Source organism: Anser cygnoides, chromosome Z (genome assembly GCF_040182565.1).
Source record: "Anser cygnoides isolate HZ-2024a breed goose chromosome Z, Taihu_goose_T2T_genome, whole genome shotgun sequence".
NCBI lineage: Eukaryota > Metazoa > Chordata > Aves > Anseriformes > Anatidae > Anser > Anser cygnoides.
Genome location: NC_089912.1, coordinates 49,115,710 through 49,140,461, shown reverse-complemented (window position 1 = coordinate 49,140,461; position 24,752 = coordinate 49,115,710). Strand labels below are relative to the sequence as shown.

The 24,752-nt window shown below is 37.1% G+C and overlaps 1 protein-coding gene across 5 annotated transcripts in view; it reads right to left on the bottom strand.

The window, feature by feature from the left end:
• Nucleotides 1–562: 562 nt before the first annotated feature.
• PIP5K1B (phosphatidylinositol-4-phosphate 5-kinase type 1 beta) overlaps nt 563–24,752 on the bottom strand; it is a 109,489-nt gene continuing 85,299 nt past the window's right edge. For all 5 annotated transcript variants that reach the window (XM_066988262.1, XM_066988264.1, XM_066988265.1 and 2 more), the window contains 7 exons: nt 24,535–24,618; nt 24,379–24,427; nt 23,760–23,844; nt 20,636–20,791; nt 19,725–19,869; nt 9,371–9,488; nt 563–1,305 (listed from right to left, as the gene is read on the bottom strand). In XM_066988262.1, coding sequence (XP_066844363.1) covers nt 1,303–1,305; nt 9,371–9,488; nt 19,725–19,869; nt 20,636–20,791; nt 23,760–23,844; nt 24,379–24,427; nt 24,535–24,618 — 640 coding nt within the window. In that variant the 3' untranslated portion in view covers nt 563–1,302. The remainder of the gene's footprint in view (nt 1,306–9,370; nt 9,489–19,724; nt 19,870–20,635; nt 20,792–23,759; nt 23,845–24,378; nt 24,428–24,534; nt 24,619–24,752) is intronic.

Below are 24,752 nucleotides of genomic sequence, written 5' to 3'. Positions count from 1 at the left end.
TATTCTGTGCATGGTAAGTGAGTAACACGCCCCTCCCTGTTAAGATTATGGGATTGTAAAAAAATCCCATATGGGATTGTAAAGTGCCAAATTCTGGTTTTGGCAATTCAGCAGGTTTAATAGTACTTATTCCTACAATAAATATTATTATCAGTTACTTCTGCAGTCTTTCAAAGTGACAGCTGTGTAGTTTTCTTTAAAAACACTACTGCATCAAGTCTTGGATTGATGATCACCGGTGCTTGTGATCGTCTCTCAGCCGCCAGGGAAATTAAGGAAACCAGAACAGTTTTTATATTTATCTTGTAACAATCGCTTGTTGAAATGAATGAAAAACGTGAAAAACCGAAGAAGCAACACCTACTGAGTGCATTCCTTTGCCTTTTCTGCTTAATGTTACGATTCCCCTCTTCATTAAAGAGCTGGTAGGAGATAAGTACAGATGCCGTGTTACAGAGTGGTTGTTATATCTCTTGAGATCCCTCTCAAGCTGTTTCATCAAGGTAGAGACGTGCCAGAACAGTAAGTCCCGTACAGACCACGAGCATACTGACAGTTGTGATAGTCTTGAGAACAAAATATTTTATTCATCAATAAAACTATAGTTTACAGTAGTATTTACTAAATAAATTATATAATTTCTCTTTTACAAGAAATAAACTAAAGTTGAAAATATTCCAAAGACAATATATATACACAACATAAGGCCTTGTTATAAATAACATCTTTTCTTCTTTTCACCAACAGTGAAAATGTCTTTAGAGGTTCATTTTCTTCTAGTATGTGCAGAGGCTTACCCTAACCCTTGCATCAATTCCGATTTCCACAGACGTGGATCTAAGCGATTACAACTGAAGGGTGAAAAACATGTGAAATTAATTATATTCACCACTGTGCTTATTTTTAAATAGGTAAAGCAGATAATATATTTTGCTTGTGCCTAATTACCGAATGCATGCAAATGAAATCACTAGAGAGCTGATAAGAAAATATTACTTTCAAGTCGAAAAAAGGTGATTGGCAATATAGTAGAAAGCAGCTCGAATACGCAGGTCTTCACAGTTCAGCAAGCAACAGCAGATGATAGTGGAGTGTGGAATGTTTCACATCACTTTTGCCAAGTCCATCAATCCTTTCTATGGTTCAAAGATCCTGACATTTCTTAGAAAAAGTTCAGTTGATTATTATTCTTTGACTATTAGGCTCAGCAAATTCCTCCTTCTTAAATCAGGAGTGCAGAAAGTGCTCTTCATTAACCACGGTCACTTCTCTGTCCTGGTTTTATTCTTCATGTATTCTTTATTACTGCAAATACAGAAATAAGAAGCAAAATCAGGAGTTGTGTTTATTTGCTTTCTTACAGAATTATAAATTGGTAACATTTTTATTCACCTAAAGAGGATACAGCACAGTTCAACAACGATCCTATATTTATCTTGCCCCCTAAAAGCAAAAGCATTGGGTATCTTTTTTTGAAGGCAATCCAAACTGAGGGCACTCAGCAGTTCACAACAGCTTTTTTACCTTGCAGAAGTGACTGGGGCTCAATAGAAGTGTTAGGGGACAAAAGTGCAGTTTTTGTGTGTCTTCTGTAAAAGTCCTGAGAGCTCCTGCTGGATACTTTCCCCGTTGAAAAACCACACCTATCCAAAATCTTTCAAGAACAACTAATGTTCAAGATCATAACCAACTTCTATTCACCATAAATAAATAAATAAATAGATAAATTGACTTGCTATTAGTGGTTTAGTTTTCTACAGTATCTTCCACAGAAGCAGCTGTTAAATAATACAAATAGTTGATCACTTCTTAGTATATCTATTGAGTCAGAGATTAATCGAGGAGAGGCTGTTCTTTGATGAATGCTTTATTACTACTATTTAAACTATGCATAAACTGACAGCTGAACAAAATCTTGCAGCAAATTGAATGCATCTCAGCTAACGTATCCAACACGGGGGAGGACACAAAAGCAAACTGATAACAACTGCAGTGACCCCACTCTAAAACCTCCTAAAAACATAAAGAAGCTCTCAGTCCCCATTTACTAAGCAAATTTTTAAGGTCAACTTTAAATTGTACTTTTACATGCAAGGTTTTAACTAACCTTCAAGTAGTTCAGCAATAATTTAATCTTGTCTGGAAACAACAACAAAAAAAGCTCTGAAGGCATTTTGAAAGCTCATCTTGAAAGTGAACACCAGTAGATTTAAATCAATATTTTAATTATGACTTCTAGCCTTAGACTTTGAACCTGGAAGAATGATACTAAAATGTTGTAAGCTTTAACCTGCCCCTGTATTGTGCACCACTGTTATGGTCAGGGTGTTCATAACCTTTGATGGTTAACAAAGTGCTAATTTCTCAAAGAGTATTCTCTCTCTAGCAATGAAAGACTACACGCTGCCATATTAGCACCTGACTGCCTGCAGATAGAAAAGTAGTCAGTGGGTACTTACAGGATGCAGAACAATTGAATATGCAAAGGGAAATTGTTGGACAAGTGAGTAAAACTAAGGTAAGAAGAGGATGATATGAGGCTAACAAGAATTAAAAAAAAAAAATTAAGATCAGTTTGGAGAAAAAGGTTGAGAAGCACAGGGTAAACACAATAATCCTTTATGAAGCTGGCATAAATTACTCAAAATTTTCACTGGTTGCATCTAGTTTGTGTCTGAAAGCTCATATCCTGAATGACTGCAAGTCCATTTCTGACAGATATAATGGTGATTCAGCACAACTTCAGACCCTCTGGCTTTATCACTGCTTTTCACTCTCTAAGGAGATCAGCAATATTATTGATGCTAGCTTTTTGCTATTCCACTGGTACAGTTTTGACTAGATTATTCTTGTTGCCTTACCTCTGATCCTTCCAAAGCAAAGGGATTACGGATGCAAAAACTATCTGCAAAATTTGAATAACAGAATTGGAAAAGATTGCCCCGACAGAAACATATAGCAACTGCTAACTGTGTGAGTCAGTCACAGAAATGCTGTGTATGTGGTGGGATTCAAATGATCATCTTTGTGTCAACTGCAATCCAGTTCTGTGCATATTATCGTGGGAAAACCTCCATCTACTGCAGTGCACAGAACACGAACCTCTGAGAAACTCTGTCACCACTGCATATTGTATGGGTTACTTTAACCACTGGTGTAGGAAACTGCACTTTCTGAAAGAGACAGAGTTTGGCCACAGCAATCGGGTCTGAAACAATAGTTAACGTACAGATGACTCTACCAGATGCATTCCTGCAATTACTGTCTGAGATGTCTCGCACTGCTTCTGTAATATATTTACAGTATTTGAGCCTTTTTCTGTTCCAATTCTTTTTTCACAGATAAGAATAAATTGATTTCTTCATATGGTTGACTTTCTTCATTAAAATCCTCAGGGCATGAGAACTTGTAGTATAGCAGCAATATACACTGTCATTTTAGCACTTGGCTTACTCCCGTAATGTATTAATTGTGATATGAAATGGTATGTTTTTAATCTAATCAAGCACATAATCCCAGTATCTGATTTTCATGGAAGGGAGACTGAAGTGTTGCTTCCTGCATGACTTTGCTTCTGCAAAAACACTCCTGCCAAACTATATTCCAGTGCTTGGTTGTTGTTTCACCTTACAACAGCCTTCAGTTTTATGAGAGACAGACTCTTTCCCTACTCTATCTAAGATGATAGGTGGATGGATAGAGGGATAAAATCGGTAAGAGAGGAAAGGAACAGTTGCCTCACTGCATGGAACAACTAGGTTTTCCACTTTCAAACTTAAATAAACTCTACTTCGAGGGATAACTGCTTGATTAGTTCCAGTATGTGCATGTAATATATTAAGGATTATTCTGCTCTCAGGGGATACTCCTTATAAGTGTCTGTAAATGAGGAGGCCTAAATTCTCTTCTCACAGTCCCAGAATTAACATTCAATCTACCATGCTTTTTCACCAATATCTTCAGTGGAGATGGTGAGGCAGAGAAACTGAAGGAACCAGAAAGACAGTAATATATCTTAAATTGAGGTATGCATCACAGTGTGACTGTACACTTAGTACCTTGTTCTTAGATGTATCCTGCTTAGGAATTGCTTTAACTTCAGGCACAATTGTTACTGCTTCACAGCAGCACTCTGAAGAAATCTACAACATGATTGGAATCAAATTAAATTTTATGAAAGACAGAATCAAAAAGTTCCTGAATGAAAAATGCCTTGTCAAGAAGTTATGGTAGAAGGAGAATCCCATACTTGAAGTATCTGATGAGAATCATAGAAAGGCTTGGTTTGGAAGGGACCTTAAAGATCACCTAGCTCGAAACCCTGGGCAACCTGGTCCTGTGAACAAAGCCCCATCCAGCCTGGACTTGAACATCTCCAGGGATGGGGCATCCACAGTTTCTCTGGGCAACCTGTGCTCCAGTGCCTCACCAACCTCAGAATAAAGAATTTCTTCCTTATTAACTAATCTAAACCTACCCTCTTTTAGCGTAAAACCATTATTTCTTGTCCTATCTGTACACACCCTATTGAAGAATCCCTCCTCATATCTCCTGTAAGCCCCTTTTAATAGTAGCAAGGCTTCTATTAAGGTCTGCCTGAAGCCTTCTCTACTCCAGGCTGAACATCCCCAGCTCCCTCAGCCTTTCTTCATAGGAGAGGTGCTCCAGCCCTCTGATCATCTTTGTATCCCTCCCAGGTGCAGCTCCTTGCACTTAGACTTGTTGAACCTCATGTAGTTCACATGGGCCCACTTCTCCAGCCTGTCCAGGTCCCTTTGGATGGCTTCCCTTCCTTCTGTTGTATCGACTGCACCACTCAGCTTGGTGTCATCTGCAAACTTGCTGAGCGTGCACTCAATGCCACTGTCTGTGTTATTGATGAAGCTATTGAAAAGCACCAGTCCCAAGACAGACCCCTTTGGGACATCACTTGTCACCAGCCTCCACCTGGACATGGAACCATTGACCACCACTCTCTGGGTGTGGCCTTTGAGCCAATTCCTTATCCGTGGGAATGGTTTATGCTTCAAATCCATATCTTTTCAATTTTGAGATTAGAATGTTGTGTGGTACTGTGTCTAAAGCCTTACAGAAGTCCAATATCTGTTCTACCATTGAATTACATATTTATACAAGCAAGAACCCTTTAACGTTTTAACTCTCTGTGGAGTAAGATTTCAAATTCCTAACTGTTTTATAAAATCTTTTCTTATCTTTCTGTAATATTTAATTAAAAAAAATAAAGTAACTGTTTTTATAGTATTTTCCACTGTTTGGTATTAGAATATTTGGAAATAACTTAGACTGGCTTGCACTTACTGCTCAGTGCAGATCATGTTTTAACCATGTTTTATTAATAAAAACTAGAATGCTTCATTTAGGATCTGGGTTAAAAGATTTAAAATAAAATAAATCAAAGGAATTTTAAAGTAAACTTGGATTTACTGACATAACAGTGCTGCTTAGAGTCATAGGTGCAGTAAATGCTGCTTTGCTGAACCTGGTCTTTATTGACAACTGAGGAATTCTATGCCCAGACTGGCCTTTGAGTTGCAAACTCAAGATGTCTCTCTGTGTCCTAGAAAAAAAATTCTTGCCACTACCAGATAAATTCTCAATTTTGACATCAGCTGCGGAGTGCAAGTCTGCATAGGTTTCCCTTAACATAACAACCCCAAACCAATGCCCTTACCTGTAGGAGGAGTTTCGTTTTTTACAATCTCTGTTCCCCTTGCCTTAATTTACTGTCTGGATTGGTATGCAACATTGTTCAGACAAATGCCATTTTAAAAGTGTATTTATAATAAGTTATGACAATGCCATTTAACTACTTTTTTTTTTCTTTTTCCATTTATTGGATCAAAAAATCATAGCTCTTAATTTACTTTAGGACAAAAATCTGTCCAAGAACCTTAGCATTTCAAAGCAGTAGACAAACACATCAAAGGATTAGTGGAGTGATAGAAATTAAGCAAATTAAGATGTTTTCCATTATAATACCTAGCAGGTAAGACTACAGCAGCTTGCCTTGTAGTAGAAAAACAGAGAAGGATTACTAACTAAAGGATTAAAGGAAAACTGTGAATGCCACTTACAGCTATGTCTTCACCAGTGCTTTTAAAATGTCAACATGTATCTGGTAATGTTTTTAATTGAGGGTTAAAATCAGCTAATGTAAACATAATTGATTTGCTTTATTTTTGATACATATATTAGAAATAACTGACCTGTTCCTCCCGTTCTTGAAAACATGCATCTTTCCCTTCCAGTGTGCATTTAATCATCCTCCTACATAAAAACACAACTGCCTCCTGCCTCAGCAGCAGTGAATAAAGCCAGTAACGCATCACTAATCCTTTAGTCTCAGACTCTCCCAACCCATGACTGACTGTTGTTGCACTGTCTGCTGAAGGATATCAAGGGGCCTTAGGAAGTAAAAAGCGCAAAAAACAAATACCTTATTCTATTTCTTTCCACACACACCTCGGCATGCATGCTGGGGTAGATATGATAAAGTTACAGCTCACTTCCACAGTAATCTCAGAATAATTAAGGAGACAACAATATAGCGCATGAGACAGAACCAAGACGGTAGGGAGAGGGAATTTCTCCAGATGGGTTTGCCACCAAAGAAGTAACATGTGCTTAGCCATAGTATCTAATTTCCTTGAAGTGGTCAGCCATGGCATACCTGGAGAATCTACATTGTCTAGATCACTGAGTTTCAGGTTTGTTTTATTTAGGATGCAGAGAAAGGGTGAAGCTAGGACAAAAAAGCATCTACGGTTTTCTCCACTTAAGACCAATGTATTCTTCCAGACCTTTGCTCATGGGAGTAAACACTGGATGTTTGTATAACCTGCAGAGTAGGGTTTTATTTATTTTTCTGTTGATACTGATTAGTGGAATATACATATACTTACTGCTGTCTCCCAGACATAACAGTAATGAATGTTTTACAAGTTCCAAACTATCTAGAGTTAGTTTCACTATCACACTTGTAATGTGTAAGGAGGGTTTTACGGAAGGTATTACCTATGCTTGTAATTAGAGCTTTCAGAACATTCCACTATCTGCCTGATAGAGTCCAAACTTCAAAAAAGTTCTTCCCAGTGCTGAGCAGGGTTAGTGATCCTTGTTTCCAAATTGGCGAGACATGGATTTGATGGATGGACCACTTGGTGGGTAAGCAATTGGCTGGATGGCTGTGCTCTAAGAGTTGTGGTCAATGGCTCACTGTCCAGGTGGAGCTCAGTAATGAATGCTTGTCCTCAGGGGTCAGTATTGGGACTGGTGCTGTTTAATGTCTTTGTGGGTGACATGGACAGTGGGATCGAGTGCACCCTCAGCAAATTTGCCGATGAGAGCAAATTTTTTGCTCATGAAGCCCCACCTGGAGTCCTGCGTTCAGCTCTGGGGCCCCCAGCCCAAGAAGGACATGGACCTGTTAGAGTGAGTCCAGAGGAGGTCCATGAGGAGATCAGAGGGCTGGAGCACCTCACCTATGAAGACAGGCTGAGGGAGTTGGGGTTGTTCAGTCTGGAGAAGAGAAGGCTCCAGGGAGACCTCACTGTAGCTTTCCAGTACCCAAAAGGGGCCCACATGAAAGCAGGAAAGGGACTCTTTGTCAGGGATTACTGTGATAGGTCAAGGAGTAATGACTTGAAACTAAAAAAGTGGAGATTTAGAGTAGATATTAGGAAAAAATCATTCACTCAGAGGGTGCTGAGGCACTGGCACAGGTTGCCCAGAGCAGCTGTGGATGCCTCATCCCTGGAAGGGATTCAAGGCCGGGTTAGATGGGACTTACAGCAACCTGATCCAGTGAGAGGTGCCCCTGCGCGGGGGTTTAGAGCTAGATGATCTTTAATCATCCTTCCAACCTTTCCAACCCAAACCATTCTATGATAAACAAGACTGTTATAAACCAAAATCAAAAGTTTTCAACAAGTGGTTTCTCTGTTAAGTGGGGCCAAGGAGTTAGGCTGTACCTGATTACTTGTCCATTTCCTGAACATTTCAGGATTTATTGTCTCTCTTTACAGACTATTCATATCATCATCACATCAACACCAGGCCCACAGGAATAGGCTGGTTTAATGGTCTACTTGTGGTCAGAGTTAACTAAGTGGTTCTGTATCTAATTGGCTGCTAGTACCTGCTACTGTTGTTCCAGCGGAGGCAGGATAGACCAAGAAGTTTGTTGGACTATTAAACTATTAGCTATGAAGTGGGTACTGTATAAACTCAGTTGTTGCTGGCTAAAATGAAAAATACATCAGAAGCACAGCCAACAGAGAGCAGAAGGGAGATCAGAAACTAATGTGATTTGGGATCTCATAAAAAAAAAACAGGAAATTTTAAAGACAGGACAATAAAGAATGCAGTGAACTTCATCTAAAAGGAAAGCAACCATGACTGTGTGAAATGCTTGCTAGAAACTAGTTAAAAGTCTTTGCTTTTCTCCCTTACTCTCTAGTACTATTTTTGTCACAAAAGTCACAGACGTTTTTTCATGAAAGCAGAAGTAAAATATGACTAAGATACCAGGATTGTTTAATTTGTACTCGAGGAAAACAAACCTTCAGAAAAGAAAGGCCAAGCTTAACACACCTCTGTCCTATACTTACACTGAAATTTTCAAAAGGGTCTAGAAGAGCTAGATGCATAAAACTTCAGTCAAATACAACAGGCATTGGGTGTCTACTATCTGTATGTCTGGGGGAGAGTGAGTGCACAGCTGTGTGGGGGTCAGCTGCCCACCAGGATTAAACCACAACAGCTGCAGATAACAAAAAATTTTAAATGCCATCACAGATGATATGAAGACAACCAAAGATTCAGACTTAAGCTTATTGCTCATCTTTCAGCAGTCAGATAAACTGCTCATTAGGAGCCAAAGCAGCAAAGAAAAGATCCTTTTCTAATTCCAGCCATAGCAACTGGAGAGCCTTTCAGAACAGAAAGGGGAGCCATTAACTTACTTTATATTGAGATCTGCTTCACTGTCTTTAAATTCACTTATGTAAATACAGTACTTGTCTCCCTGGGAAAATTTACTCTCTCCATTGTGGAATATTCAACGTGAAGAAAGATTTTTTTCCCCCTCATATAAGCATGAAAAACAAGTAGTATGCCATTCCCCCCTTAACATTAGAAAAAAAAAAACTTCATTATTAACACAATAATTAATCGGCACATAGATTCCAGAAGGATTTGCTTTGGCAAGGTATTTAAGCATGTGTCTCATTTAAGAAATATCTCAGTGAACCTCTGGTTCTTTAAGTTCAGCATTTATTTAAGTCCCTTGCTAAGAGTCAGTCAGAGGAATTACAGAAAAAAGCCCACCAGAAACAGTTTGACAACTTACTAAGTAGACGTCCAAAACTGAAGCATTATCATTTTCCGTCTCCAGTGTGCTCTGTTCTGAAGTCAAATAGATGGCACTGTCTTCTAAAGTATATGTTGAACTTGAAGGCAACCCTTTACTGGAAAGAGAAGGGAGACTGCAGTTAACAAGCAATACAAGCTGCAGAGGAGCTCAGTCATGGCTGAAATTTTAAAATTTCTCTCTTAAACATACAAGCTTCAAATACTTGAAAAGAAGAAAAGCAAATCAACAAGTATAGGTATCTTGACAAAAGCTAGTTAATTGGGGTCTCATAAATTACTAGCAAACAAACCACGCAGTTTCCACTACAGAATTAACTAAAATGTTATCAAGAAGTAATACAGTTCCTGAACTCTACTGAAAGAATTAAACTACGCCACAGTCAATGTGGGATAATTTCATTAATTTCAAAAGAAGCTACTTCCACATTTAGCAGCATTTTAAAATTTAAAATAGGGGGAAAAAAAATAGATTCAGTAATTAAGCAAAGTAGCATTGGACTTTCTCGGGTAGATAAGGGATCACCTGCAGCCAGCAGTTCAGATATGAAAGCAGGAGATTCATGGAGCAGATACACTTTATTATCTCAATCACAGATATGATTTCTGTTCTCTGCTATGGAGAAAGGATGTGAAACTACAGATGGATCTGCACAGTAATCTTGTTTTGCTTTGTAAACACTGAGAACTACAAAGCTGAAATTGTCAAAGGTGTTCTAATGGAGTTAGGCACCCATTATCACCCATCTACTAGCTGCCAGAAACTAATAGACTCCAGGCTGCCTTGAAAACCCAACTATCAGTTTTGCAGACCCGTATTTCAAATGGTGGTCGTTACCTATTTACACATGCAGGAAAACAAACAATTCAGCATTATAACTGGATATCAAAACATGGTTACAGCCCATAAATGAGGAAAGGAGAATTAATTTTTCCCTCCCTTTGGAGTACTTCATACTTAAGATATGTTTCAGATTGAGCATAATTTCAGAAAGAATAAAGCTAGTATCCAAAGTAGAAAACAATCACAAGTGCTCAACAAAATAATGAATCATTAGTCATCCTCATGTCATATTAGTATTAAGTGCACAGCACTACATTTACCACATCATAAAGCTCCTTTTACTATATAGCGTATTAAGCATCTTTTCCATAGCAAAGATATTTCTTTCGTCCGAAGGGTGATCCAGCTCCCACTGACTTGGTACCAGTTTTCTAACGCTCTGTTTGTATTCTATTAAGCAACATTTCAGTCACATCAGTCTTCTGCCAACACTCATTTTCCTGAAGGGGAGGGGACAGACAGGAAGGGAAAAAAGGGTCTGTTGCCAAATGGTGACTATGGTTTATCATCTCCCACAAAATAAGCGCTATCATTAGGCATACTATTGGTAAATGAAAGAAAAAAAAAACAACAAGAGTCACTTTTGCTTGCAGAATTTTGACACTCAATTCAGGCTTCAGAAGGTGCAAAGGCACCATATATGAAAACCACATGACAGAAGATGAATGTGCACAGAGCAACTACTACTGCTATAAAAATATGCGAAGCCAATGGTCAACCATTCTTTCTGGAAAACAGTGTTCTGCATTACTAAGAGCTAGTCAGGCAGGCTGCAGTGTATACCTGGCTTTCATTCCTGCATCATTTCAGGTTTAAAAGGAAAAAAATTGTTGAAGTAGTTATTCACTTCACGTACATATTAGGCCACATCACTGCTACCTTTACTGCTATTATTCTTGACTTCCTGCACTTGCATAAACCTTTGCACTCAGACTAGGTGAGAGATTCTCCAATTCACACCATTGCATTTTATTTTATAACCTTTATGTATCAGAAGAGCAAGAACTAGTTGACCTATTCTTCTGTTTAATTCACTGGCTTACTGTTACACTTATTTTTCTTTCTCCCTTTCCTATTTTTCTGTTAGAAAGCACTGTGCTTCCTTTGCTCCTAGTTTGTTAAGCTGTAATGTCTGTTGCTTCACAGCTTGTTCTGGACTGCAAACAATAGCAAAGTGCTCAGTTTTGGGATTGTTAAACTACTGGCTTTGCCTATAACACATAATAAAGACCATGCCAACTGCCCTTCCGGCTGTGCCTCTTTTTTATGGAAAGCAGTGCGTCATGCTGGGTCTGGCTGCTACAGAAATCCACCATACAGCCAGGCAGCAAATGAGGGTTGACACAAAAAGAACATGGAAACTGTCAAAAGCAGCTCCTACTAATGTCACTGTTTGGTTATTCACTAGTGAACTTCCTAAAAAAGAGACTTAATATATAGAAATAAACAAAAAATATTTTTATATTAATATACAGAAAGAGAAGGGAGAAGAGGGAGACAAGTAGGTACAGAGTAATCTTATGCAGAGAAAACCAGCAGGGACTACAGCCCCTTGAACAAAAGCAGGCATGAATGAAGAGAATGGAATAACAGAAATGCCACTCTATTTTTCTTACAATCAAATCCTCACAACTTATTTGCGTATAACAATCCTCTTGCTACTGTCACTTTCACACTGAATAACTAGAAATCAATTCTACAAGTAGGGAAGACTCATTTCCTCCATGAAGAACTATTTGCAAAAGAAGTGTAGGAAAACTTTCAGGGCAGAGTTTTGTTTCATATACCTTAAGTTCAATAAATGGAGACTTTCAGAAGATTCCAAAAATTTTCTAAGAAAAATCTTAATTTTATATTTAAAAGAACAAATACTGTTCTTTTTGGGAAGCCAATCTATTATGCACGTAAAGGAGAAAGTAGTAATTTGATGAAACTGCCATCTTAATTTGCACCTGGAGTTGGTGTCAGTCTGAAAACAGTAACTGGACAGAGTTCAGCTCTTGGTGCACAGTCGCAGTACAGTGCTTATGTGTAATAATGTAATAACACCTTCTTAGTTAAGCTTTTTAGTTATAAATCATTTCCATGTCAGGATACCACAATTATTTTGTTTATTCAACTTGCCTCGTAATGACAACATGAAGAAAATGCATCCCAAGTGGATAAGTGACTATGAAATACATAAAGATATGCATAATAACAAGAGTTCCAATTTTCCTATGAAAAGGGAAAAAGCAAGAAGCTTTATTCTTTTCTTTTTTTTTTTTTAAAAAAAAGGTCTCACTGTTAGTTTTAACTTGGATCCTCTTTTGAGAAACACTACACATTTTGACCTTATGATGAAGTAAGGTGAAAAGCCATACTTTGACGCTTCTAAATCAGCACACTTCAACATATTTAAAGGCTCACATTCTCTTTCTCTTGAGCAGAAAATAAAACAAAACCTTCATTTTTCAAAGTCCTTCTAAAATGCTTTCCTGGACACAAAGTGCAAAATATTAACTTAAAACGTTAAAGGTGGTCAGGGATTGTGATTTACAAATATGGAAAATCAGGGTGTTCTTAAGCAGGAACAGTTAAATTAGACTGATTTTCTGTGGATTTGTAGAGCAGTGTAATTCTCATACATTTTAATCTAAGGATAATACATGCAAGATCCTATTAAGTTTCTAAGGCATAAAGAAAAAGAACTACCCTTTGTCAAGAAACTAGCATAAGTATGCAGGATTATCTAAACAAACAAAACCCAACCAGCCAAAAGACCAACCAAAAAACCCTCCCAAATTTTAATTGCTGTTTCTGTCCTTCAGCATATTTTACTTATACTAAACTGTAACCAGTTCCTGAAGTGACAGCTTTAGAAATGAAAGAGTTCTGCTCTCTTAATGGAAAAGAAAATCTGCCTCATTACAATGTGTCTACTTCTAAGTCAGCCTGCAAGACAGGTAGGAGTCTTCAGTCTTCCTTACCAGTCTCCATGGCCTTTGAAGAATGAATGGCAAAAGCTATGCCAGGTGGTCACAACTGATGGAAGCAGAAGTTCGAGGTGTTTTTTTTTTTTTTTCCCCCCTCCTGCACTGTGAAGAACAGCTCATGTATGAATATAATTATCAGCTTCCTTCAGATGGGCCAAAATACACGAGCTATGAATTAGAATGAGCCACTACGAGTCCTGTTGGGAAGAGTTATAATAAAAATAGGCTTTGATGTCTTTCGCTGGATGTCAAATATCCTTTTCTGTCACACATCCCACAGAATATTTATGCCCTAAAAGCAGCACATTTGCAATGTCCAATGTGTTTGAAAGCTGTTATATAAGCTTTTGAGAAAATTATCAGCTCATTGCATCATGACCTTTATAATCTCTTTACAGAAGCTACTCAGAAAAATGTTTTGTATATAAATGGGCAGTAAAACTGTTGTTCTGATGTACAGCTCAATACCAAAGACTGCGGAAAATCTAGCCTGCATACATATAAGTATGAAAAGGGACAACAGGTTTTTAAAAGCCTGTTGAACTAAGTGCATTAGTCTAATGTTTACAATGTAAAAATCACTTCTAAAACACAACCTCACATTTAATTTTTTATACATTTCATGCATCTGAAAAAAAAAGTGTAATATTAAAAAAAACTTTGTCAGTCATATTTTAATAACGCTGTTTACAAGCGTGAAAACCATAGACCTGAAAAATCATAGAATCATAGAACGGCCTGGGTTGAAAAGAACCTTAAAGATTAGTTTCAACCCCTCTGCCATGGGCAGGGTTGCCAACCACTAGAGCAGGCTGCCCAGAGCCACATCCAGCCTGGCCTTGAATGCCTCCAGGGATAGGGATAGGTAGACATGACTGATATTCTAAATGTTGTTTCTGTATTCCAAGTGAAAGAGCATGACAATGAGACTCCACGTTACTAAACTTACACTAATGGCAAATCATGACATGCGAATCAGTAAGCATCCCAGTTACATGAAGGTGAAACATACACTCCTTTGCAGTTGCCAATTAGAATCCCAAGACCTGTCATTTTTGCAGCTGACATACATATATAGTTGAAAAGCTTGTAGGTACACGCAATTAGAATTTAGGAACTCAATCTGTATTTCAAAATCCTGAGTAACCACGGTGAAATCCACTGGGCAGTGCACATCAACACATACCAGCTCAGGGAGGGATCTACACATGAAGTCTGTTCTAAGATGTTCCTTTGGACCCTCCTCACCAGAAAGAATTAAGGTCATGAAATCAGACTTGTAAGAATGAATGTGGAATATGAAAGGCAGCATGCAGAGGGACAAATTATGCAAGGAAACATTTGCTTTTGTATTAAATAACTGCTATTACCACATGCTCATCTGTGCATTTATCGGAACAATAATTTTAAATTTCAAGTTAAAAAAAAGTACAGGCTTTCTTTTCTACTTTTTAACCACTAAATCATTTCCAGTAACATTTCATTTAATCATTTATAAAATATATATATATTTTTTTTCTGTGAAGGAAAGCATCCAGATCTGATTTTCACTTCGCATTTTAAGTCAGAAACTGAAATTTTATATTTCGGTATATGTCCAGGACAATCATTTACATGCCTGAGACAGATTCCCTCTTCTATTTCCACAAACACTTCATGAAACATCTCCAATAAATCTAAACATTAAATTTTGACATCACTGGAGGGGGGGAGGAAGTCAGTTTGCTTAGATGACATAGTTCTTTTAATGCTAACGCATATAATAAAATAGACTGTAGGATTAAATGAAAAGTATATTCGTCTTTAGTCCAACATTGCTTTTTGATGCTACTTCAAGATTGCAGATAGCAGTGTTCTGCCCTTTTAACCAATATTTTTCAATCTGTTTTTCTGCTAAGTTTTTTTTTTTCTCTTTTAACCTTGTCACAGTATTGTTGATTCAACAGGACATAATGGATAAGCAGGTAAATTGTTTATTTGACTAAGTACCCCTGAACTTAAGTCATTATGCCTTTGTATCTAGAAGTGTTATCTGCTGTAGCTGTAGTTCTATACTAGGATGTAAACAACAGCAACAAAAAATGGATGGTGTACCTTAAAGCATACAAAGCTCTGCGGATACGACAAAATACAGCTTCTACCAGCACACTAATGAGAATTAGAAATTAGTCTTTTCACAAATTAACTGACTGAGCTGCAACCAACATGTACATGGAACTTCTGCATGAGTGAAAAAAAAAAGAATATAATCTCTTAATGCAACATACTTGCTGGAAACGGTAACTAAAAGTTCAAATTACTGCAACAGCCTCATCATAGCTGCATTGGTGATCATTCAGTTTCAATGCAGACTTCTAATAGGGCATTCAAAGACAAATTGGGAGTGAGGGGACAGAAGAAGAAAATAAGAGAAGACCCTATATACGTGGTGTATCAGAAAGAGCAAATTAGTGGAACACAGGTTTTGTACAATTTCCATGATGCACTCTGTTCTCATCCTTAATTTTTAGACTGAAAAAGAAAAGCCAAAAAAAAAAGTTACTTTCTCCCATTCAGTAATGATCATCCACAAGTGTGCTCAACTCTGCTGTTGCCCTCACCTTCCTAAAGCAGTCTATTTTATCTTGGTTCTTAATAAAAAAAAAAGAGAGAGAAAAAGAAAAAAAAAAGAAACCAGAAAGAAAAAAATAATGCCATCACAGCAGAATGGGGAAAGCCTTATTTTTCTTTCAACTACATATTACATGTTGCTTCAATCATAGTCAAATTTTCTTTCTCTCCCATGGGGATTCCCCCACTGTCTCAGTGCATCTGTCCACGAATTAGAGCTTTCAATTCTTTTTCCTCCACTTAGTTGCTTATTTACATTCAGTTTGCAAGAATTTAATTCTCTTTTAATCAAATTCAAGCAATTTTTTCTAAGCTTCAGAAGCTAAAGGTGGTGGGTGGACAGACAGAACATTTAAACATAACACAAAAATTTGCCTATATAGAAAGGCAGATGCACAAAAGGTGTGTATTTCTAACAGCAGGAAAGTTAATACTTACAAATCCCTTCCAAAAACAGCAGAAGCTTTTACTCTTGTTTTCTGAGCTGTTTTAGAAAGGGTTATTTGATAAAATGTCAAGTCTTGGGATATATCAGTTCAAAGCTAGGGAGTTTCAGGAAGTTTTGACGGTGTAAGAGAAAAAAAAAACCAATCCCTTAAAGACTTCCAAAATTTCCAGTGTTCTGCAGTGAAAAATAGCAATGCAAACAAACAAACAACAACAAAAAAGAAACCTGCAAAGTTGTTACTTGAAATTGAAATGCAGCAAAGAAGAAGAAAGAGAAGGCAGAAGTCCATTCTACATATACACCTTACACAAAGAAGGTACAGAATACATGAACAAGAATTATATTTCATATAGGTTATTTTCCTAGGCTTAAACACATCAGGTAATCCAGTAATCCTCCCTATATAAACCACAGGTTCTTTGTGTAGGTCTACAGACAGAGAGGCAAAGTAACCCTTTATGTATCGTGGGATTTTATTTAGGTTTGTAACTGGAAGCTGTGAGACCTGCTGTAAGATAGACTGGAAAGAGAGTTTGTTGTTGTTTTCTTAAACAAAACAAAAAAATCCTCTTGTTTAAAACATGTCTAGAAGCACCTGTAAAAGCATCAACCTTCTCCAGTTCTTTGCAATTATAAAAGCAATGTTAACTGAAACAACAGACACAATGCTCAGGACATTCCAATTTATCTGTAATTTAATTCATCAGTACTCACTATGAAAACTTTACCTTCAGAGAAAAAAAAAACACATCTGGTATCACTTCTGCTATAGAAGTAATGCCAGATATGATATGTAAGAATTGCCTTTCCTAAAATAAAGCAAATAAACCCTTTCAATTAAGGGTATTTAGACTCAAAATTGAACATATTTTCTTGTGGAAAACACATCTTTTAAATCTTTTAATTACTGAAATAGCTCTGTGCCACATATAAATTTACTTGAGGTGGAGTGGAAAATCTTGAAAGCCTACATTTGCTGAATAACTTTTATCACATGATGTTTGTTCACTTTCTCCTTTTTACTAGATGAAGGTCCTTCTGTGCTGAAAAATACAGCCACCTTCCCCCCCCCCTCACTTCTCCTTCTTTTGCCACTCCTTCTTCACACTGCCAGGGTAATACCTGAAATCTCCTCTACCTCTTCAAGGACTGAGGAATAACTTGGTGAAAAACAAGCAGCTGGCAGCCTGGACAAACACTCCTAATAAGCTATGGGTCTATGACTGCTGCTCAGTCTCCCTGTTTTGCTGAAATCTCAAATCCCTAACCACTGCTCTGTGTTATCTAACAACTGTGACAGTTCTAACCCATACCAAATCAGGATTATATACATGCTCCTCAGATGATAAAGCCTCAGAAGCCAGCTCCAACTCCGCAAGTCACCACTGGATAGCCACACAGGCAGCGGCTCCTCACTCAGACCACAAGTGCTAAGCACCCTCAAGGTGATAATGAGATCCTTTCTTGGATAAAATGCCATGTGTCTCTCCTTGGAAAAAGATTACATTCATGGCCGATAGAAAGAGAGGGTAGTTCTGAAAAACTGAGGTTACAAATGCGTGTCTCAAGGTATTGAGATGTGTGCCTCAAGGTATTCAAAAGTATCATTGCTCTTTTTTTTAATGGGGCATACAACAGCATCTGTCTTCTCAATGGTATCGGCACACACTGCTTATCAGCATTAATGGCAGTCAAGGAGCCATCCGGACACTGTACTGTTACTACATATGCAGGACTATTTCCTTTCAATATCATATAACAGAGATTTTTAAGTGGTTATGAGGAAATTGTTGTACTACCTAGTTTGTGCTAGGACACTCTGAAGGAGGAGGAAAAAGCCTGAAAAAGAAGATGCCAAACTGTGGTTCTATTGAAGAACTTAAAGCAGAATTTCATAGTCGATTACACAGTTAAAGACTGACAGCAGGCTTACATTTGTAAACAAATCATTCATTCAGGCTTTGTTTCAAAGACTGCTCCAGGCTTTACAGTTTAAACAGCAAAGTGCTGAGTCTTGCAGCACAGCGTTTTGTAATGCTCAAAAGAAGAACTCTAGTGAGAAAAAACTAAGGCATGTAAAACTGGAGGCATCATTCTGGCTTTTTTTTTTTTGATTTATTTTCCTACCAGTTTTTCTTATTGTATGACTGAAGTGCCTCCAATATATAATAAAAACAAACAAAACTTCAGCTGTACATATTATTAGTAGCATATTTCTTAAAGTTTCTATAGAGGCTTTTTGGGACAACTTGTCATGGTTCTGTAATTAAAAAATCTTATTTTTTTTAGACCCTAAACCATACCTCATTCCAGAATTTCTTTTTTAGCAAAACATCAGACCTATGGAATATGCCACATTAGTGAGATTTATTTCAACTTAATGAAAATGGTACCTGCAAATATCATTTTGATCAAGCAATGCTGCAAGTCATTTTACCTCTTATACAAAAGCAATTGGTCAAATTTTAATAGGGAAGTAAAATTCTACTGCTTCAAGATTACTTGTAAAATAACTTGATCTTTTTGGACAAAATGCAAAGTAAAGGACTACATCTCAGTACATGAGTAAGCTTACCAAATTTATATAGATACTGTGTAGTGCAGGATTCCAAATTACTACAGAGAAATTCACGATACTTGATTTCACAAAAGATACCCTTCCTGACAAAAACAGATAAAGAAACACCTAGTCTGTGATACCGCATATCACGGCAAGACAGCACAACACAAAATTTCCTTTCAGGCACACTTGGTAGAGTACAGGTACACACAATCTCCCAGAAAGCTTTACTGGCACAACAATGGTATTGGGCAGACATGACTACAAGACATTCAAACACAACTCAGATCACATCCAAGCTAGATCACAAGTGTCTACACTTTCCTTGAGACCTTCTTGTTTTCATCTGTCTTAGGTTAAAATTAGACAGGCTCTCATCACATCCATTGGAGAAGGCTCATAGAAATGCACTTCAGAAATGGTCACTTTGAAGGAATGTAAAGAAGGTCATTCAGCACTCAACATTCAGAATAAATATCAACTTGAAAGCAGTTCCCTTTTCCTAACACATCAAAGTTTTCTGCAGGCTTTTCAGGCTGCAGCCAAGTTACAACAAGTATTTCCTACCCTGATCTTAGTATACATTGACTTGTGGAACAGACTAAGGCCTAAGCAAGTTTTCAATGCCTAATTTAGTTTTGCAACATGACAAAAAATCAAAGGTGTACTGTAATATTTATGCAGTATTTATGCATTTTATTTTGTGAGCTCAGTGCAAAATACTTAACAGGTCCTATGGCGTAATGACACCCCTTCTTCACTGGTGATGGTCAATATTGATCTACAGAGATAGTTTCACATTCTGCATTTTCTTTTGCAGAGCCTCCTCCCATTGCATACATTGTCAGACTTTAACCAGAACAGTGGGGAGTATTATTCCATATATACAACCTTTACCTGCTAGAATAGAGCATAGATTGATCACGTTGACAACGCTCATCTGCATTCAAGGAAGAAGAAGAAAGTGTGGTTGCCAAAGAAGCTGCTTCAAACAGAGAAGGAGTGCTTGGCACTAGATCCGGTCGACGGCGCGAACCTAGTACTAAATTCACAGAAACAAAGAACAATATTAACAACTGTCATTTCAAACTGGATCAAAGAATCTTTATGCAAGTGTACGGAGTCACCTGCTGCTCTCACCAGTTTCTTTAAGCTTCTTGATGTGTTTGAATTGATAAGATAATGATACTCATGTGCCCATACCCACACTCTTTCACACTATGGGGCAAATTACAGCTGCTAGCCAGTACATTTCTGCAGATGACAGAGCAAACCCATGGGCAAACATTAAACACTGGTATGAATATCTGATGAGTTCATCTAAGTTCCAGGACTGGTCTCATGCTGTGAGGGCCTGGTTTTCAGATGGGTTTAGGTGGTTGGTTCTCCCTTGTGTCAGGCTGCAGATGCACTCTGAAAGGGGCATACTCTGTGTATCTCTTCAGAAAACCCCGGGGGAAAATGAACTGAGCTCTAAAACACTTCACATGACATGTTCATTTAGAAATCACAGAAAAGAACAGTACTGGCTCTGGCCTTAATCTACCTCCTGTGTTGAACATATTGTTTTAGGTTTCCCTGAAAATGAGGAGAACACTAAAATTATATTAAAACCTCAATTCTGACTTCCTCTTGCTCCTGGAGGTCTATTGCGACAAATAGATCTAACTGCTCTTTCCCTGTATTAACCAAGAATAACCCAAACCTCAAGTTTTGAAAGATCAGCCAAATTGGAGACCTTCTAGTTCAGGCTTATACTAAAATTGCTTTAAAAACACTGTTTAGGCTGTTGATTTGAAAGTCATTACCTTCCTCATCAAGGCTGGAGTAGCTTTGTCCTTCAGTAATAATGCCATGTTTCTCATCCTTCCAGTCCTGGCTAACAGCATACACTATTTCTTGCGATGTTGCCTTTAGGGCCGTGATGGAATTGCACCGTTTCTTGGAAGGAGAAGATCTTAAAGCTGCATTACCAAACAAACACAGGTGTTGAATGAAGTCATCTTAATCAACCTGCCTACCTTTAACAGCATACAGAAAGACAAGCCATCTATAAAGCTAGAGTTTCTGGATACAGACCAAGAATCCAGATAGACTGTATCCATTCAAATACAATATCACTTATCAAATAGCTTAAACCAAGAGCCACAGGCATTGGCTATTCATCTATGAGTGAAGAACTTTAGTTTTTTTCTGAAGTTCCTTATTGACACAAAAAAAAAAGTCAAGTCAGTAAACCAACTTTGACATCAATAAGATACAAATCTACTACGTAGCATCAACCTGTGTAATTAGACACAGAAGAAAACACAAGACAGGAAAACTGAAAAGTTTTGGAGTATTCTGAGAGGTTATGATCACTTCCTTGACCTGTGAGAAGACACGAACACTCCTATTTTATTTTTGTGAAAGAATGATAATGCATTTGAACTATTGATCTATATAAAAGTAGATTAATAGCCTTGTATGCAAATCAATGACAGTGGGATATTAGAACAGGTTAATAGTCTGGAAAAACGAGACAGACAAATTAAGATCAGAGAGAAAATAAGGCATAGTGTCCTTAATTTTACATTGTAGTTTTCAAATACAGAAAGGGTTGAATCTTGTGCTTACATAAATCTAGAAGTAAAAAATAGAAAGAACTGAAAAAAATACTCAAATTTTCAGGAAATGTATATAGCTACAAGATAAATTTAGTTTGTTCAACAGAGAGAAATATTGAGCTCTGTACTGTTTATTCTCCATCAGTATGGAAGAGTTCCAGGTAACAAGGCCTTTGGAGTATATCTCAGACAACACAGCTCCCATCAGCTCTCTAGCAAAATTATTCTATGGTTTAGGAGATCTCAGTCTCAGGAGCCTCCTTCTTCCTTTCATCTGAATTTTGCTTCGTTTTTATCACATTAGCAAACAGTGGATTAATACCATAAAATTATCATAAAGTGGTAATTTTAAGTTCATATACTACATCATTTACCCGTTCCAAAGGTTTTAGTATTTAACACCTTAAGTTGTTAGCTTGTGCTAGTATTTGCAGTAATTCTCCTTTCACTTAAATCTCATTTAGTTCTATCCTTTATTTGCATTTTGTTCTACTTCTCTCCGCGTGGGCTTCCTTCTCACTCAGATAACTATTGACAATGTTAAAAGAGACCAGCCTCACACTGATCACAAAGGTGTTTACAAAACACCTTTCATCAGTTTGACACAATGCTATAGCCTCAATACTCTTCCTGTGGCATTTGAGCCAACTGTCTGTTCCACGTATCAACATTCACCTCCAAACCAAATACACGTACACAAGATAAGATTATCATAATGCTAACCAGGATGTTTCTAGAGTATACGCTTCTCTATCAACTACATAGTTCTAGCCAATCAATCTGTATTTATTTGTCAGGAACTGTGCTTTATGAAAAGCCATGAAACTTACAGAACACTATTTCCTAGAAGATAAATGCCTTCTTTTACCAAATGGGAAAAAAACAAGTGCAATGTCAGCACCTCCACAGATTTAAAAAATAGTTTAGCAGTAAAGCAGTAAGTTAGTAATGGATGATACCAACTGCTTTGTTTGTCTTATATATTACATTTTTTATACCACCTGCCACGATTGCTCAGATAACCAGGACAGCTTTTCCCCAGACTGCAGCTTGGGACACAGTGAAACCCAAGCACTCATCTGTGCCTTGCTGGTATATTCATCAGGTCTTGCTTACAACTTTCATTACTGCACAAATGTTGAGCACTTCTCAGCAGTCACCACCATTCTTCTCTGCATATTTGATACTTCAGACTGAACATCCTTCCAGTAGCATGACCTATTCTATTCACAGAAGAATTATCCATTGACTCATTAATAAAAGACTCTCCAAAAGTCTTATTTTCCTGAATACTTGTCACAACGTAGCATGTATATGTAAAATCACTAGGGTTAATTCAAGTTTTCTCTACTTCCTCTACAACTCCCTCACTCTACTTAAAAAAAACAAACAACAACAACAAAAACACAGTTTAAGTTTGGCTTCTCTCAGTTTTCTCTTTTCTCCATAAGTCCTTTTTCTCTTATTTAGTAATTTCACAAAGTACTTATCATCTTACTGTTCTTATTTCTTGTTGTTCTTATGGTCTGCAGAGGATCATTTTCCCCTTCAACCCCAATGCTTAAGAGGATATACAGTTGCATGGTCTACTTTAAGTTATATTAATAATTCATTTTATTTCTGAGAAGTTACAATAATCAATAGTTAATTTTAACAGTAAATTGTTGCTGAAAATTTTAAACTGAAGTCTTAGGACAGCTCTTGGTAGGTAGTGGTATCCTTTTGTTGTGAAGGTGGGTGTCTATCGGCATTCTCCCTGTTTTTTTAACCCGTACCTAATAATGGTAAAGTATTAGGCAAAGTACTTAATAATGGTATGTAATTTACCCTTGAGAATGAATTAAAAGATTAAGGAAAGGAGAAATGGATAGGAAAAGCATATTAATAGTGAACTTCCTGTTTTTTTTCCTGACAAAGCACAGAAGAAATCCATATCAAAAGGAAGAATGGCTACACTCAAACATGCTAGAAATGGTATTTAATCAACTAATGCAAATTAAATAAAGTGAATGGGGGCATTTCTCTGAATAGATGAAGGATTGGGCACATAATTAGCTCATGAGATTTATCTTGATATAAATGCCAATATAAGGGAACCTGCCTTACCTTCAGATACCCCTGATAAGACAAAAAAATACATAGCAAATAATTCTCCATAATTCTAATAGTAGGATACAATCCCACTAGACCCAGTGAAGAAACTCAGCTTCTGGTAATGTAGTTACCATGTGATCTTGAAGAAAGATTTATTCTATTGTCAAGATAAAAGTATTATGAAGTAATGATTATAAAAAAGTGTCTAGAAGAGCAAAAACAACTTTCTTACCTTGAAGTTTCTTGAAAACTCTGGTACTCATAAATTTTAAAAATCTGTCTGCATAAAAACTTGGTCTGTGCACTGAAACTGTGTCCTATAAGATTGAAAAAGTTCTCAGTCACATTTTCCACTTGAAAATCAAAATCAAATTGTCGAGAGAAAAGCTCTACACCTCTGGTAAATTCTATCATATATTTCTGTCTTACACAGAACAACAAAACCACATCTTTTTTTCCTTTAAGGAAACTTGGCTTAGATGAGACTTACCTAAGTTAGACAATTTCATTTATGAAATTTTGTGTTATGAATTATACAGCCACATTCTGTAAAATCTTTCCAGAACCTGGAAATGCTATTTTTCACCTTACGTACTTTCTTCAATGTCTTGCTACATGACTATTGCCCTGAGTAAGTTATAAGGGCAAGATCATTTTATTTGCTTTTTGAAAGATCAACAACTAAAGTAAGAGCATTAATTGGGAAATGGATCTAAAAAACTTCAGCAACACTCTAGATGATGTAGTGATGGCAGACTACAACTATACCAGAGCTAGCTCTTCCCTGGTCAACAGAAGTCAAATTTCCATTACCTAAATATGAGCAATTAAAAATATATATATATATTTACCCCATCATAAACAAGAGCTTTCCATGAGTGTTCCAGCTTCTTCATTAACCTAAGCACATAAAAACAAAGTCAGAATTGCTTTATAAATATTCCATACTTGTAAGCAATTTTCGAATATTTTATTCAATAAAAACATGAAATTCAACTGCCACTTACCTGTAAGACTGTAGAATATCAATAATACCCATAAATAGAAGCAGCTTTTCTCCTTTATGGCTTTTGGCTGGAATACCTCCCATTCTGACAAAAACAAAACAACATAGTTAGATTGTCTTTTAAGAGATCTCTGATTTTGTCGCTTAGCAGGTGAACTGTACCTACTTAAAAATCCAAAGAGGTAATGCACAACTTTAATGCCAGATGTCACAGTGCAA